This window comes from Peromyscus maniculatus, chromosome X (genome assembly GCF_049852395.1).
Source record: "Peromyscus maniculatus bairdii isolate BWxNUB_F1_BW_parent chromosome X, HU_Pman_BW_mat_3.1, whole genome shotgun sequence".
NCBI classification, from domain to species: domain Eukaryota; kingdom Metazoa; phylum Chordata; class Mammalia; order Rodentia; family Cricetidae; genus Peromyscus; species Peromyscus maniculatus.
Window position 1 is genome coordinate 124,621,393 of NC_134875.1, and position 18,366 is coordinate 124,639,758.

Consider the following 18,366-nt stretch of genomic DNA (forward strand, 5'->3'; position numbering starts at 1 on the left):
AATGTATAGAAATCATGGAAGCATATAAGAAAAAGAGTTTGATAGCACAAAAGGGTGTGAATACCCACCAGTCTCCATTCCTAGAATCAAGCACTATAGTTCTTATAGATGTGTTTCATGCAAATTCATAAAATTTCATGCAAATTCAAACAAATATAATGGTGTCTTAATGCACAAGTAAGACTAAACTATATTGTCCTGTACTTTCCCCCATATTTAGTGTTTTGGTAATCTTTCTTTGTTATCTCCTTTTCTGTGGTTATGCTATATTTTATTGTAGTATTATGACATATTCACCTAGTTCCACACTGTAGGTAGGACATTTAAGTTGTTCTAGGCTTGTTTTTTGTTTGTTTGTTTTGTTTTTATTTTCATTGCATGAAGACTGAGCGACATCTTCAGTCAATAACCTCTTATACTTAATCAAGTACCAACCAAGAGACCCAGGCCCTGAAGCCTGGATTCCTGTGTCCTAATGTAACAACTGACTTCATATAAGTCAAGGAATGACTGTTAGTACTTTTGGCTTATACCCCACTTTGCAGGACTACTTTTCTCCCAATCCTCACTCACCAGACTTAAGGAATATTACTGTTTCCTAAACAAGCACCAAACCCACCATCAACTGAGGAGTCTTGCCAAAGAAGGCAGGCCCAGAAGGAACTCAGACAATGTCTGAATCAAAAATAAGTACAAATCTCACTCACAAGGGGTAGGAATGATTTGGACATGGGTACATTTTAGAAAATTGTCTGTGTGCTACTGAAGCCCTGTCACTCATATCTACGTATTGGTGTGCACACACAATCATAACCTATCTGTTTGCACATTCATACAAATATACACCCCACCATCACCATCTCAATGTCCTGGCCTCTGCCTCAAACACAGTACACAGCTTAATTTGCTATTGAAAGTCAGAAGAGATAAAGGTTCTATATAGAAGCAGTATTTTTAAAATGCATGTTATTCAGTAGTCTGTGTTTAAACCAAATGTGGACATTCCAATAATAATCATACATATTCTCACATGGAACTTTGGGGTTCAATTCACTGATTTAAATGGAATTAGTTCCAAAATGGTGGTGACTGGTCATTTCTTTTGTTTAGAATGATTTCCTGGGAAAGTTTCCTAATTGTTAGGATCTAAGCTACAGGGCACTGCCTCTGTCTCTAGTTTCTTTCAAAGGCAGCATATATCCTATCAAGAACAAAGACCTAAAAATCTTAAGGCCTTGTGGTACTAGTTCAGTGGTAGAACATATGTTCAACATGCTTAAGGCTCTGGGTCTATCATCAGCATGTGTATGTATGCACAAACATGCACATGCACACATACATAATACACACATATAAGGGAAGTATGGACAGAGTCTTGTATGCTGGCTAGTTTATGCCAACTCGATACAAGGTAGAGTTATCTGAAAGGAGGTTAACATCAGTTGAGAAAAATGCCTCCATTAGCTCTGTCTGTAAGGCAAATTTTCTTCATTAGTGATTGATGGGGGAGGGCCCAGCCCACTGTGCATGGTGCCATCCCTGGGATGGTAATCCTTGGTTCTATAAGAAAACAGGCTGAGAAAGCCATGAATAGCAAGCCAGTAAGCAGCACCCCTCTATGGCCTCTGCATCAGCTCTTGCCTCCAGGTTCCTGCCCTGTTTGAGTTCCTGTTATGACTACCTTCAGTGATGAACAGCAATGCTGAAGTATAAGCAAAATAAACCCTTTCCTCTCCAACTTGCTTTAGATCACGGTGTTTCATTGCAGCAATAGGAACTCTAAGACATCTTGCATCCTACCAGAGGTTGAGGGCAAAGGGGAACATGCTGAAAAGGGCAGGACAGCAGATCAGTCTGTACAGAACAGGAGTAGATAGTGTTTGTGCAATGATGGACTCTTAGAGGTGAAGCTAAAGACAGCAAAACATCTGAAGACATATACAGATGATAAACAGCCCTATGTATAATTTCCCTTCCCATAATAACACCCTTTATCTGCAAAGAACTTCATAGTTTCAAGTTCTTTCACATAAAACACTGTGCCAGAGTTTGCTGCTTATTAACAGCTCATGAGTCCCCATTTTGACCTTGCTCCATGCCAGAGAATGAATCTTTGGTCTAACTCAAGTAGTTTGCAGTTTGGACTGTACAGTAGAATCACCTTGGGAGTTTTGAAAACCCTAATGCTTGGGTCTGGAGACCTCATCATAGACTGAATGGATCCGATCTCCTGGGCTTGGGGTGAAGCTCAATAGTGGAGTGCCTACTGTGGGATGGTCTTTCTGTATGCTGTGAATATGTGTTGCTCTCATTGGTTGATAAAGTTGTTTGGCCAATGGCAAGGTAGAAATAAGGTTAGGTGGTACTATCAAACTGAAGATGGAGATGAAGAAGGGTGGAGTTGGGCAGACTCCACCAGCTGCCAAGGAAGCAAGATATATAGAAAATGAGGGAACAAGCCACAAACCATGTGGCAGAGCATAGATAATAAATATAGGTTAATTTAAATGTAAGAGCTAGCTAATAATAAGCCTGAGCCACCGGCCAAATATTTATAACTAATATAAGCCTCTGAGTGATTATTTGGAAATGGCTGTGGGACAGGGTGGGACAGAGAAAAGCCTCTGGTTACATATAACATGTGTTGGTCTGTGGGTTTTATCTCCAACACCAAGCTCTGTCTCACAAACATCTCTGGTGGGGAATGGGGTGACTCAGGCATGGGCATTTTTCTAAAAGCTCCTCAGCTGGATGTATAGTAATGATTCTCTCCTACCCATATGATTTTCCTTTCTCAGGCTCCAATTACCTACTATCAACCACAGCCTTAGTAATACAAAATTGCAGAAATTATTTATAAGCTTTGCTATGCTGCTCTGAGTAGCACAATGAACTGTCACACAGTCCTGCTCTATTCTAGTGAGATGGAAACCATCCTTTGTCCAGAATATTCACATTGATCCACACTGTATACACTACCTGCCTCATGGCAGCCCAGAAACAATACACTGGGACAACTTTTATTATAATCCATTATTATAATCATTCTATCTTATTATTACTGTTAATATTTTAATGTATCTAATATAAAAATTAAATTTTCTCATAGGTATGTATGAATAGGGAAGATCATGGTACATATAAGGTGCAGTAGTATCCAAGGGTTTCAGAAACATACTCACCAAATAAGACAACTGTAGTTTTCACAGAATTGAGAACTGCTGCTAAGAGCCACTCAATATGCTTCCAATCCCTTATGCCAATTATTGGCCTAGGGCAGGCCATACGAGCTAGTTCTAGCCAGTGAGAAGTCAGCTAGTAGGTCTAGTAGCTGGTGAGTTCTGAGAAAGATGTTTATAACCAGATTACCTTCCTAGGAGCCAGGAATACAAACATTTTAATAACTCCACACATTGATATTAAGTGTCCAATGCAGGAGGAAGAGCTCAGTCACAAGGCTACAGGAGCAGAGACTCAGGATCAAAAGCTACAAGAGCCTAAAACTTCTACCCAGATGTCCCTGTAGTTCTACAGAGCAGCCCCATTAGACTTCCAAATACAAGCACCAGCATCTCCATTCACAGTCACTATCACCCACACAGACTTACATTCCCAGAGTACAAAGTCCTATACCCTCATCTCTATTTCCCTGCCCCAGACATCATTCAGTGTGTCAAAACAAATTAGGGGAAGAGGTGGAAAAATGTTCCTAGGAGATTGTCATGTCTTAAAACCATAAAACGCTTCAGCTTTTTCCCACAGGAGGCATTTCCTGTGGTCTGTGAAAGTGAGTTAGGGACCATTATATTCCATATGTAAATATGGTGTAACTGATGATAGGATGTTTTTGTTAAGATGTGGGGAGTCAAAAAAAAAAAAAAGATGTGAGGAGTCTAACGCTCTGGCTGGCTTTTGGGAACCTATTCCTCAGTTGCCTTGCCCAGCTTTAATACAAGGGGAGATGCGTAGTCTTACTGCAACTTAAAATGCCATGCTTTGTTGATATCCATGGGAGGATATGGAAAAGAAACAGAGGAGGAGTAGATTGGGGTGGGGGAGGGGGAGGGAGGTGGGGGAATAAAATGGGAGGAGAGAAGGGAAGGGAAACTGTAGTTGGTCTGTAAAATAAATAAATTTAATTTAAAAAAAAGATGGGAGGAGTCACCCTGTGCCTTACCATCCTTCATTCTAGAAATCAGGAAAGAACAGAGACTTCCTAGCAATTATACAAACTGACTTGATTACTGGGAGAAACAAATTCAGTTAGCCAGCTTCCTGAAACCACTCTGAAACCCTAGGTCTATTAACCAAAAAAAAAAAAATCCATCTTCATTAACATCTTCAACCTTTGTCCCTCCATCCCATCCCAGGGGAATATTGAATTACACCATAAAATAATGAATAGAAACTTAAGTCATTTCCGGCTCTTTTTTCCTCTTCTGGTCTGCACTGTACAGATGGCAGCAGGCACTCTTCCAATTTACAGTGTTTGGGGAAATGCTGCTGACTAGATTCCTATGGTGAGCATCATGCTAAACAAGCTTTCCCTCAGCCCAATGTTACACAGCATCTATTAAACCAACACTGGACACATACAGAGACTGTTCCAGGCCATTTAAGCAACCACTTTATAGAGAATGAACAAAAAAGAGATTTACTTGATAAATTGTTAACTGCCAATCTAAGATCCCATCTATCAAAATCGACAGAATGGAGGTGGGGAAAGTCCAGCTCAGCCTTCTTAGAGCACTACAGGAAGCTGACCAAGCAGCTTTTGTGACCTGATACAAACGGGATATGGTCAGATATCCTGCAAACAGCAGTCAGCCTCTAGAGAGAGGGGAAAGGAGAGACAGGAAGGGAGAAGGGCATACACAAGCCAGGGAAAAGAAATGTCAGTTGTACTTGTTTAAAATAGGGTTGGAGATACACAACTGTGCATAAACTGTCACAAGAGCTGCCTGACAGTGCTCACATGCTGAGTACTCAGGAAGAATGCTCTGGAGCCTGAGGAGAAGAGAGGCAAAATATCAGGCAGAAAAATTATGGATAAGTAGGGGCAGAATTCACACTTTTTTGTGACACCTTGTTTTTGGTTTTGTTTTCCTCCTCTGGAGGCAGACACCATGGCAAAAGGCTGCTCCACAGGACAAAGCCATCAACTTCAGAACCATCAGTTTCGAAGGGTTCTCTAAATCCTATGCTCCACTCTTCATGTCAGTTCCCAGTCTCAAGTTGCATTAGGATGCTTTAAGCTTTCTCTACTGTCTTTGGACCTCTGATGTCTTAAAAAGGGGATATGGGAGAGCAGTGCTCTGGATGCTGCTTCAGCTACACTTACACATCTTCTCTCACTTCTAAGTCCTCCTCTGAGAAGGGAGGTGGCTAAACAAGTGAACCATTGAAACACCTCAATTCTACCAAGCAGGACTTTCTTGGACGTGTTCTGACAGCATGCGATTCAGGACAGCACTGTCTCCTCTAGCCACCCTCCAACTCCCTCTTCCCCACTGCTGGTCATTTCAGGATCCCTCAAACACCATTCCTTATAATCTGCCCTGTCTCGAGTCACCTTACCTGGATCAGCCCCGGGGCAGGGTTCAAGATCAGGGTGTTACGTGGCCCAATTGGCCTTGGTCTCCAGGGGTGTCTCCCCTTCCCTGGCGGTCTCCACATCGCCCTTGTCTCTGCTGCGAGGGTAGGCCAGCAGTCGCATGGCGGGGGCACAGGCGGCCTCCACCTGGCGCACCTGCTCTTGGCTCAGACGTTCTCGCCAGGCGTACACAGCCTCTCGGGCGTCCCGAGCAGACAAGTGGAAGGGCCGATCGGCGCCGTAGGCTGAGCCGCGTGTCATGTTGAACGCGAAGGCATCAAGCGAGGCAAGCGCCCGCAGCCCAGAGAAGCGCAGCAGGCGGCGCAGCTGGGCTTGCGGCTGCCACACCAGGTCCTCATAGCGCAGCCTCAGGTAGCGACGCCTCAGCCAAGTGGGCGCGCCGCGCGCGAATAGCAGATCGCGCAGCCAGGCCTCACAGATCACCTCGAGCGCGCTGGTTAGGAAGAAATCGGCTCGCGGCGCGGAGGGCAGCGCTCGGGTCTGGCCTCCCGGACGGGCACCCACGCCGTGCGCCAGAAGCACCCGGTGGAAACGGTCCCCCCTCTGGCGCGTGCGTAGCACCTGGATGCTCTCGCGCAGCAGCCCGTGCCTCGACTTGAGACGAGAGTTGTGCACCGCCCGCGGGTCACGGAAGAGCTGCACCACCTTCAGGTTGAGGCCGGGGTCACGGAGCAGGGGCACTAGTACGCCCAGGTCGAGCAGCCGGACGTCCTTGATGACCACCACCGGGTACTTGCGGCACTCGGCCTCCAGGGCGCGGAGCGGCACGGGCGGGCAGCTACTTTCGCAGGCTTTGTCCTCGACGAGGCCAACCTCGGAGCGAGCGCGGGGCGCGGCAGGGCACAGCGGCGGCGAGCAGATGACCTTGTTGGTCCGCCAGCGGAAGAGCATGGCCGTAGTGAGGTTGGCCGAGTCCGGTGCCCCCGCTGTGGGGTCTCCGGACTGCGCGTACAGCCGCAGCACGGAGAAGTCACAGCGGAAGAGGGAGCGCAGCATGTCTCTCAGCGCGCCTTGCAGGCTCTCAGCGTCGCCCGGATACAGCGCCTGCCACAGATGCCACATAGGCTCGTACAAGTAGAAAACGTCCGGGTGCTGGTTGAAGAGTTCGCCTAGAAAGGACGAGCCGGTACGCCAGGTGGCATGCACATAGATGTGTTGCTTCTCCTGGGCCACCGCCTCACCGACTGCGCTGAGGTTGCTTGGGGACCCAGGGGATCTACCCGCGTCTCCTTCGGCCCGGGACCGCACCTCCGCGCCCTGCTCACGCTCTCCAGCCGCCGCCGCCTCCAAGCTCCACACGCCCAAGCTGCGCTGCAGTCCGGGGCAGTTCCTGACGCCCTTGTCCTGCTCGCTGCCACTGTCCAGTACAGAGGGGACAAGCAGTAGCAGAAGCGTGTACAGCACCAAGAGCAGCGTGAACTTGCAGTACTCTCGGCGCCGCCGCCGCCGGCCCTTCATAGTTCACCGAGCCCCCCGCCCCTCCACCTCGCCCAGGGTAGAGCAGGCGCCTAGCGGTTCTCTCCCCTGCCTTCGAAATCCCACCCAGAGTCGGCGGCTCCCGCCTCTTCGGGTCGCTCTGAGCTGGGTGGAGCGGGGCGCCGGGCGGTACATTCACTAGAGGAAACTTGGGAGGCGGTGGTGCCGGCTAGCTCTACTGGCTCAGCCTCTTGAGAGCGTTCATTGGCCGGTTCAGCAGCTGCCGGCCCTGCCCACAGTACCCGCAGTTTCTCCCCGCCCTCTTACCCTCCCCGGTTTGCTCACTGCCTAGACAGATCCCGCACGGGCTGCCACAGGCCAGGGACCCCCTCTGGGGTGCACTTAGCCATACTCCACCTCTCCTCAACTACTTCAAAACGAAGTTAAGTCTTCGTTAACAAACTGACTTCAGGTGAGGGAGGGTCACATGTGTAGAGAAAGTATCCAGTGAATGGACATGAGCTCCACCCAGGAGAACGCCGCTGTTTTGTTCTTCTTCTTCTTGTTGTTGTTTGCTTGTTTTGTGCCTTGCCATCCTGGTCATAGGCAAATGATCACTCGCCATGATCTACACCCATCGGGAGTGCCCTCATCAAACCCGCAGTGGGTGTTGCAGCATTCTGGATAGAGCACTCAGTGAAGACGAAAGATACCCACCTATACCTTACGTGGTGGTTGATGGGGGGGGGGGAGACATTGATGCATTTGCGCAACAAATTTAGTGGGTAAAGATTTAGTAGCCTTCGTGAAATTCTAAGTGTTCTGTTCTACACATTTTACAAAGCATTCAGTTTGCTCATTTGCACTATGATTAATTTCCAGAGCCAGTTATCCTAAGGTTCCAACCCTTAGAGGTTGATACTACAGTTTAATCCATGTACACAAGGATAGTTGCAGAACCAAAGTGGCAAAATGGTGAATTTCCCCCAAGAAATGAGTGCTTAAAAGAACACATAGAGATGTGTACCAAATAACAGATGAAAAGGTAACAGGAAAAAATCCAAGAGGCAGAGTAAGCTTAAAATCACTAAAATTTAAAAGAGAACTGAAAAACTGTTGTTTTCCTCTGTTTCAACTGGGTGGTGAACAGGGAAAAGAGAGCTAGCTCTCGCCCACCTTGATAAGGTGTGGAAAGGTTAGCAAAATACCTGAAAGTAAATGTATTCATCTCTACCAAGGGGAGGTGTTTAGACTGAGAGAAGGAGAACATCTGTCAAGATCTTTGATCTTTCTTTTCATCAAAGCTTCCACATTGGTCAAACAACTGACTCAAGAATTGCTTTCTGTCCATATTTCTCTTACGTTTCAGCCTCTTGTATATATCTTTTATTTCTGAACCGCCTTGCCCACTCCCCTTACTTTGTTCTCAAATCTTCATGTTCAGCTAAAAGACTCTGGGGCCATTCTTTTTCTTTTTTTTAATTTTAAATTTCTGTTTGTGTGTGTGCACATGCATTTGGGAGTCATTGGACAACCCGAGGGAGTTGGTTCTCTTCTTCTGCCATGTATATCCTGGTGCTCTCACTGAGTCATCTCACTAGTTCTGGGCCCTTATTTTAATGACACTGGTGCCAATAAATTAAACTTCCTTACCCTCTGTCATTTCATTACTTATCTATCAAAGCCACTCTCACCAAAAACCTGCTTTTGGCTTTCTCTGGACCCACAGGCATCATTGCAAAAAGTTTCCATAAAGGTATGTTGGCATCCAGAGAAATTTAACACCATCAACCTCAGATAGTCTTTGGAATCCCATATTCATCATGTCAATTCCAAAATTCAAGCCAACAGTACTATCACATTCTCTGCTCTTCTCCAACCAGGGGTAGCCTTGTACCCCTTTCCTTATTTCCTACTCTTTTGTCCGAAGAAACCATGTTGAACCTCTTCATTTTCCACCAGTAACACGTGTATCCACTTGTGTATTAATCTCCTTTGTAGCAAGGATATTATTTTGCAACATAAAATTCATAGCTTTTGGTATGGTTTTATTTTTCCCTTTTCATTTTCAAGCAAATAATGTGGTTCTGGGCTCACTTGGGCAAAGGATATGGCTTGGCAGAATGTAAATAACTTTTGGTATTTCTTTCCAAAAACCTCAAGCCCAGCAGTGAAGACATTAAAAATACAATTATCCCACACCAACTCTGAGATGGGAGAGGGCCTGGAGTCCTAGCTCAGTTGATAGACGGCTTGCTTCCTATGCATGACACCCTGGGTTCTTCCACCCACAGCACTGGGGACAGAGGGATGGGAGGGAGAAGGAAGTATTGTTGGACAAAAGGATTTACAGGGGGCACAGATGACAGGTGCTAGGTAGGAGTGGCAAGGATCATGCTCAAGCTACCCCTCTTGAGTGCAATGCCTACCAACAAAACTGCTAGTAAAGACAAAGATGAAGGGAGGCATCCTCTTAACCTGTCCAAGGCCTGCTTCCAAAGACCTTGGTACAGTCAGAACCTTGGCTGAAAACCCCACAAGAGCTTTGGCAGGAGTTTTGGAATGAATGGGATTCCTTAAGTACATTGTGGCTTTATCACAGTCTGGCCTAGTCAGTATAGATAATAAAGATGATATCGATGAGAAGTGGGATTGGAGGAATTGATTTGGAGATGACCTGGAAGCCTCCTCAATGAGGAATAGTTCTCATTACAGAAAGCAGTCATGCAAGCTACCAACAGAGAAAAGCAGTCAGTAGTCCTACCCAGCTACAATACCCAAGAACCACAGAAACCAGCAAGGCAAGACATTTAAAAGGAGCAAATAGGTGCACTTACATCCTGGGACATCTGCTTCAAGATAGTCACCTGTAAAAAAGCAAATATGAACAAACAGCGTATGAAGTGGGGGGCAGGGATAAGGAGATGGAAGTGAATCTGGAAGGGATTGAGGGGGGAGGAGTGGGTGGTGAACATGATCAAGATATATTGTATAAAATTCTCAAAGAATTAATAAAATATTGTATGGTTAAAATATAAGAGATTCCAGCAATGAAGTAGGTAAGCTAACTGCATATATTCTCCTTTCCCTCTATTTCTCTAAGTCCAATCCACCAGTCTCATCCCCAGCTCTGTAGCTGACTATGTACTGCTGCTTCTCCTCCCTCTCTATCCCCATTCTTATGGTACTAACATGATCCTTGTGGAACAGACTGCTTTACTCCTTCCTGCAGAACCCCTCAGCACTCCCCACTCCTAGCCCATCGCCATTCTTATGTATCAGCTCCCAATAACTAGAAAAACCTAGAAACTCCAGTGGTCACACTTATCAGGATCTGTCTTAATCACTGTTCTATTGCTGTGAAGAGACATCATAACCAAGGCAACACTTATGAAAGAAAGCATTTAACCCCAGTTAAACTTAACTGCTTGATTGCAGTTTCAAAGGTTTAGTCCATTATTATCATGACAGCAAGCAGGCAGGCTCTGGAGTAATAGCTACATCTTGATCTGTAGGCAGAAAGCAACACCGGGCCCCATGGGTTTTTAAAAACCTTGAACCCCCCCCCCAGTGATACACTTTCTCCAACAAGTCCACATATCCTAATCTTTCTAATTCTTTCAAAAAGTGCCACTCCCTGGTGACTAAACATTCAAATATATGAGCCTATGGTGGCTATTCTTATTCAAACTACCACAGGATCCCAGAATTTCCTACCAGGCAACACACAGCCACCAGAATCTTCTAAGAACAAGAGACGGCAACAGAAACCAAAGAACCCACCCAACAAAGACAAGACAGGTATCAACACCTAGAATTACAGTCTTTCTAAACCCAGATGCCTAGACTCCAGGGTAAAAACACAGCCAATAACAGCCAGGATAATATGTCTCCACTACAGCCCAGCAACCCTGCTAAAACAGGCCTTGAGTATTGCAACATAGCAGAAGCCCTAGAAAAAAGACCGTAATATAGACTTGATGAATATGATAGAGGTCCATAAAGAGAAAAACAAATTAATCCTTTAAGGAAATATATGAAACCACACACAAACAGTGGAAGGATATTACTAAAAAGGTTCAAGACTTGAAAGTGGAAATAGAATCAATAAAGAAAACTGAGCAGAATCTGGAAATGAAAAATTTAGGAGCTTGAACAGGAACCTGAGAGGCAAGCCTCACCAACAGGGTACAAGAGATGGACGAGTGACTCTCAGGCACTGAAGACAGGATAGAGAAAATGTATACCTTGATCAAAGAAAATGTTAAGCCTCAAAAAATTCTAGCACAAAACATCCAGGAAATCTGGGACACCATGAAAAGACCAAATCTAAGAATAATAAGGATAGAGGAAGGAGAAGAAACACAGGTCAAAGTCACAGGAAATATTTTCAACAAAATCACAGAAGAAAACTTCCCTAGCCTAAAGAAAGAAATGCCTAACATGATACAAGAAGCATATGGAACACTAAATAGATTGGACCAGAAAAGAAAGTCCCCTCACTACATAATAATCAAAACACTAAGCATACATAATAAAGAAAGAATATTAAGAGCTGCAAAGGAAAAAGGCCAAGTAACATAAAAGGCAGACCTGTTAGAATTACAGCTTGCTTCTCAATAGAGACTCTAAAAGTCAGAAGGACCTGGACAGATGTCCTGCAGACTCTAAGAGACCATGGATGGCAGCCCACACTACTATACCCAGCAAAACATTCAATCACAATACATGGAGAAAATAAGGTATTGCATGATAAAATCAAATTTAAGCAATATCTATCTAAAATATAGCCCTACAGAAGGCATTAGGTGGAAAATACCAACCTGAGAAAGTTAACCACACCCAAGAAAATACAAGGAATAAATTATCCCTGATGAGCAAATCAAGAGGACACCCCCCCCACCAACAGTAACAACAAAATAATAGGAATCAACAATCATTGGTCATTGATATTTCTCAACATCAATGATCCCAATTCCTCCCAAAAAAAGACATAGGCTAACAGAATGAATGCAAAAACAGGATCCATCCTTTTGTTACATCCAAGAAACATACTTTAACAGCAAGATATCACCTCAGGACAAAAAGATGGAAAAAGACATTCCAAGCAGATGAACCTTGTAAGCAAACTGGTGTAGCCATTTTAATATCTGACAAAATAGATTTCAAACCAAAACTAATCAGAAGAGATAGGGAAGGACAATCATACTGGTTAAAGGAAAAATCCACCAAGAGGACATTACAATTCTTAACATCTTGGCACAAACACTAGGGCACTCAAGTTCATGAAAAGTTTAAAGCACTAATACAGCATAAATCTCATGTTGACCCTCACACACTGATAGTGGGAGACTTCAATACTCCACTCTCATGAATAGACAGGCCATCCAGACAAAACATAAACAGAAAAGTACTGGAGCTAACTGAAGTTATCAATCAAATGGACCTAACTGATATTTACAGAACATTTCACTCAAACACAACAGAATATATCTTCTTCTCAGCGCCTCCTGGAACTTTTTCTAAAATTGACTTCGAATTACCTCACAAAGTAGAAGCAGAAGGAACACCACCACGTTTTATAAGGCCACAGTTATCCTGACTTCACCAAAACCACAAAAAAGCCTAAAATAGAAGAGAATTATAGACCAATTTCCCTTATTAACATAGATGCAAATTTTCTCAATAAAATAACTGAATCCAAGAATACATCAAAAAACAGCATCACCATGATCTAGTGAGATTTGTCCCAGAGATTCAGGGATGGTTTGACATAAGTAAATCAATAAATGCACCCTGCCATATAAACAAACTGAGGGATAAAAACTGCATGAACATTTCATTAGATGCAGAAAAGGCCTCTGACAAAATCCAATACCTCTTCATGATAAAAGTCCTGGAGAGATTAGGGATACAAGGGACAAAACATAATAAAGGCAGTTTACTGCAAGCTGACAGGCAACATTGACTTAAATGGGGAGAAACTCAAAACATTTCCATTAAAATCAGGAACAAGACAAGGCTCTTAACTCTCTCAGTAATACCTATCCAATATAGTACTTGAAGTCTTAGGTTGAGCAATAAGATAACTGAAGGAGATCAAGGGGATACAAATTGGAAAGGAAGAAGTTAAAGAATCTCTATTTGAGGTGATATGATAGCATACACAAGTGACCCTAAAAATTCCACAGGGAAAGTCCTGATAAACACTTTCAGCAAAGTAGCTGGATACAAGAGTAACTCAAAAAAATCGGTAGCCCTTCTATAACTCACAAAAGGACTGGGAAAGAAATCAGGGAAACAACATCTTTCATAATTGCCTCAAATAATAGAAAATATCTTGGGATAACTCTAACCAAGCAAGTGAAAGACTTGTGTGACAAAAACTTTAAGACATTGAAGAAAGAAATTAAGGAAGATATCAGAAGTTGGAAAGATCTCCCATGCTCATGGGTTGATAGGATTAATATAGTAAAAATGGACATCCTACCAAAAGCCATCTACAGATTCAATGCAATTCCCGCTAGAATTTGAATTCACAGATTTTGAAAGGACAATTTTCAGCTTCATGTGGAAACACAAGAAAACCAGAATAGCTAAAACAATCCTGAATAAAAGAACTGTAGGAGGTATCACCACCCCAAATTTCAAGTTATATCACAGAGCTACAGTAATAAACACAGAATAGTACTACTGGCATAAAAACAGACATGTTAATTAATGGAATTGAATGGAAGAATCAGACATCAATCCACTATGAACACCTGAATTTTGATAAAGAAGCCAGAAATACACTGGAAAAAAAGACAGCATATCTTCAACCAATGGTGCTGGTCAAACTTGATGGCTGAATGTAGAAGAATGCAAATAGATCCATAATTCTCACCCTGAACAAAACACAATTCCAAATGGATCAAAGACAAATACACCAAACAAATACACCAAATAACAGAAAGTGGAGAATAACCTTCAACACATTGGCACAGGAGACAAGTTTCTGAACAGAACATCATTAGCACAGGCACTAAAATCAACAATTAATAAATGGGACCTCATGAAACTGAGAAGCTTCTGTAAGGCAAAGGACACCATCATTCAGACATAGCAGCAGCACACAGAAAGTAAAAAAAAAAAAATTTTACCAACTACACATCTGATAGAGGAATAATACCCAAACTACATAAAGAACAAAACAAAAGCTCCTGTAGCTACCATGAAAACAAATAACCAAATTAAAAATGGGGTGAGAGCTAAACAAAGAACCGTCCCCTCCCAAAAAAAAAAAAAGAAAAGAAAAAGAAACTCAAATGTCTCAAATGTCTGAGAAAAACTTAAAGAAAATTTCAACATTGTAGCAATTAGAGAAATGTAAATCAAAACTACTTAGAGTTGAATGGCTAAGAACAATAAAACAAGTGACAACTCATGCTAGCAAGGATGTAGACTAAAAGGAACACTCATACACTACTTTTGGGAGTTCAAACTTGTACAGCCACTATGGAAAACAGTGTGGCATTTCCTCAGAAAGATGGGAATCAATCTATGTCAAGATCCAGTTCAGTCACTTGCATGCATACCCTAAGGATGCTTCAACCTTACCACAGAGACACTTGCTCAACCATATTTATTGCTGCTCTGTTCATAATAGCCAGACATTTAAAACAATCTAGGTGTCCCACAACAGAAGAATGGATAAAGAAGATGTGGTACATTTACATTACTCAGCCATTAAGAAAATGAAATTCTCAGGAAAGTGGATGGAACTAGAAAAAAAAAGCATCTCGAATGAGCTATTTCAGACCTAGAAAGAGAAATATGCTGCATATTTCCTTATATGTGGATATTAGCTGTTAAATCAATTATATACAAGCTATAATCCATAGAACCAAACATATTAGGTATAGAGTAAGGGACTGGTGAGACAGATCTCCCTAGGAAAGGGAAATAGAATAGATAGTTGTGGTTGGGAGTGGGACTGGAATTGTAGGATCAAGTAGGTAGGGGGAGGGAAGGGAAGATAAGAGAGGGAATGCAGAAAAACACAGGTAACATTGAAGGCACTTCGAAGAATAGTATTAAAGCAATACAGTAGAATTTTCCTAAATTATATACATATATAAAGGCAATTTAATGGAAATTGCCAAATAATGGGGACAACAGAACCCCAACTAGCCATCTCTTGTCACCAAATGAAGCTTCCAGTCCTGGGATTGGGTTACATCTGATTGAGTTGTTGGCCAAATGGGTCCCATGGGAATCCCCAATCAACCCAGAGTATTGCCAAGAATGTGGCTTGCTCTTCACAAACTGATGGCATGGCTCAATTGCTGAAGACAACACCAGTACAACTCATTGAACATGAAGAAGTACAGCTTGTGCCTGCATAGAGCCTTCACCTCTATGTTCTAGCGTCTACATGCTATCAAAAAAGGAAGGTATTCTACATGCTACAAAAAAAGAAATGTAAATACCAAGCCAGCCACACACCCTTTATTTTACAATGGTGTCCTTCCTGCAAGATATGCTAGAGCAATGATGGCACAAAGATGGTGGGAGTAACCAATCAATATCTGATTTGATCTAAGGCTCACTCCATAAGATGGAACCCATATCCAACATTGCTTGGGTGAGACTAAATAGCCTTGGGACCTAGGACAAAATAAAATACTACTTGTCCTAAAAAGTGTAGCATGACATGACTCCTAACAACATTCTGCCATACTCATAGATCAGTGCCTTGCTCAGTCATCACAAGAGAGGTTTCCTCCTGCAGCATATGGGAACATATACAGAGACCTATAGCCAGTCAATATGCAGAGAGACCTTGGAACACTCAGCCCTAAAGGGTATGTCTGCATCAAATCCTTACCTTCAAGGATCAGGGAATTCTGTAAAAGAGGAGGCAGAAAGAATTTAAGGTACAGAATGGGTAGAGGATACAAAGAAGACAAGTAGTAGCTGAGAGCTTTATATCATGATATGCAGGCAGAGAGAGAGAGAGAGAGACTTGGTGTGGGCTTTTGAAACCCCAAAGCCCACCACCAGTGACACACCTTCTCCAACAAAGCCACACCTCCTAATCACTCTCAAACAGTTTCACTCACTGGTGACTAAGCATTCAAATATATGAGCCTATGGGAACCATTCTTATTCAAACTGCCACAGTTGGGTTGAAATTCAAGTCCAAAAACTCTCTTGCTCCACTGAAAAGTAGTCGTAGAAAATAAAATAGTTTTTTCAAAGTTATCCCAAATCAAGGAGAGAGACCTGAGTCCATGTCACTTATATATGAGATACAAGGTGACTTGTAGAAAGATGTAACTTCAGGCAAAGCAGTTCTTGTTGGACAAGACAGTCCTAGAAGGAGCTGGCACCATTGCTAGCATATGGGAAATATTTTTTTTTGTTCTTAAAGGAGAATCTGGACCACATTTACTACACTCTATGATCTATTCTAAAGAGGGCAGAAATGTTGACATCATACTGAAATTCAATGGTGGCACACTTGCCAGGGAGCTTTGGGTTTTCAAATAGAAATTCCAATGAACAAATTCTGGCCAAAAATGTCTTCACCTGGGATTTTTAATTATTTTTTATAGTTCTACACTGTTTTCTTCCTGATTGTAATACATGTAATTTATCTGGTTAAAAGGAAAACCTAAAGTTTAATGAAACACTTTGTTCAGTGTATTCCTTTCAACCCCTTTCTTAGCAGAAAAGAAAAATAATGATTACATGGTATAGGCCAGGACATTTCTGTAATGCATTCAGTCTTTCACATGCAGAAGATGTTGGCTTTTTTATGTGGGGAGTAATAGACATGTTCTTCAGCACTGGCCCAAATGTGGTGGTTTTAATAGGAATGGCTCCCATAGACTCATATGCTTGAATGCTTGGCCCATAGGAAGTGGAACTATTAAGATATGTGGCCTTGTGGGATGAGGTATGACCTTGTTGGAAGAAATATGTCACTGTGGGAGTAGGTTTTGAGGTCTCATAAGCTCAAGCTATACCCAGTGTGGCAAACAGTCTCCTTCTATTGCCTACAGATCCATATGTAGAACTCTCAGCTCCTCCTCCAGCATTATGTCTACCTGCATGCTGCCATGTCCCGCCATGATGATAATGGACTAAATCTCTGAAACTGTAAGCCAGACCAATTAAATGTTTTCCTTTATGAGAGTTTCTGTGGTCATGGTATTTCTTCATATCAATGGAAACCCCAAATAAAGCAGAAGTTGGTACCAGGGACTGGCATATTGGTGTGATAGGCTGGACCATGTTTTTTCTTTGGAGGAATAGGGGTTTGGGGACTGTGGATTAGAAAAGCAGTTGAATGTTTTAAATGGGGCCTAACGGGCCATCCTAGTAGGAACATGGAAAACAGTGGTACTAGGGTTGATTTGAACTGCTTGGGCTCAAGAGGTTTCAGAGGAGAAGAATATTGGTATGTGGCCTAAAGACTGGTCTTGTGATATTTTGATGAAGAATGTGGCTTCTTTTTCCCTTGTTTAAAAAGTCTGCCTGAGGCTAAAGTGAAGAGTTTCCCATTGGCAGAGGAAATTTCAAAACAGCCTAGTATTGACTCTGTCATATGGTTATTAGTGCTCACACTTAATGAAAAGGAGCAAGCTTGACAAGGAAAGACACAAAATGTACAATTTGAAGAGAAAACGGCACCAGGAAGTAGAATGGAACTAAATCTTGTGTTGAAAGAGATAGATTAAAGGAAAACCTGACATTAAATAGAATAAAGGAAGTGGAGACCTCAGGGTAAGACCCCACCCAAATAAGCTCCCAACTTGTGAAAAAGAATTAAAGAATAGTTTAGGTGTAGGCATTGTGGTATGTGCTTTTAATCCCAGCATTCATAAAACAGAGGTATACATATCTCTGAGTTCAAGACCAGCCTAGTCTACAGAGCAAGTTCCAGGACAGTCAAGCTTAGGCAGTGAAGGAAACCATGGAAAACAGAAAGCTGGTAAAGATGTAATTGAGTGAAGGGCCATGTTCCAGGCTCAGCAAGCAGTAGGATTTAGCAGCTTCAACCACATGGTTCTGGCTTTAGAGTCAAGGGTAGAAGAAATGAATTCTGGAATCACCCTCTGAGACTAAGGAAAGTTGCTGAGGCCAGGCATGTGTCAGGGGTGTCCCTGCACAGAGGCCCAGAGAGGCCATTGTGTGAAGCTGTGAAGGTGAACCCTGGATTGCCCTGGAGACCCCAAGATTTTGGAGATGTCAGAGCCATGGGATACATGCCAAGGAAATCTGCTAATAGGGAATGGAATCCGCCCAAGAGAAAGAGATGTGTTTCATTCAACAAAGCTGAAAGGAGT

General features: G+C 42.9%; 1 protein-coding gene across 1 annotated transcript in view; it reads right to left on the reverse strand.

Annotated features, from left to right (window-relative positions):
* The window catches only part of Chst7 (carbohydrate sulfotransferase 7), a 30,276-nt gene extending 23,001 nt beyond the window's left edge, over positions 1 to 7,275 (reverse strand). Inside the window, exon 1 of the mRNA XM_006991400.3 lies at positions 5,578 to 7,275. Coding sequence (XP_006991462.1) covers positions 5,615 to 7,072 — 1,458 coding nt within the window. The 5' untranslated portion in view covers positions 7,073 to 7,275 and the 3' untranslated portion in view covers positions 5,578 to 5,614. The remainder of the gene's footprint in view (positions 1 to 5,577) is intronic.
* Between the last annotated feature and the right edge of the window lie 11,091 nt (positions 7,276 to 18,366).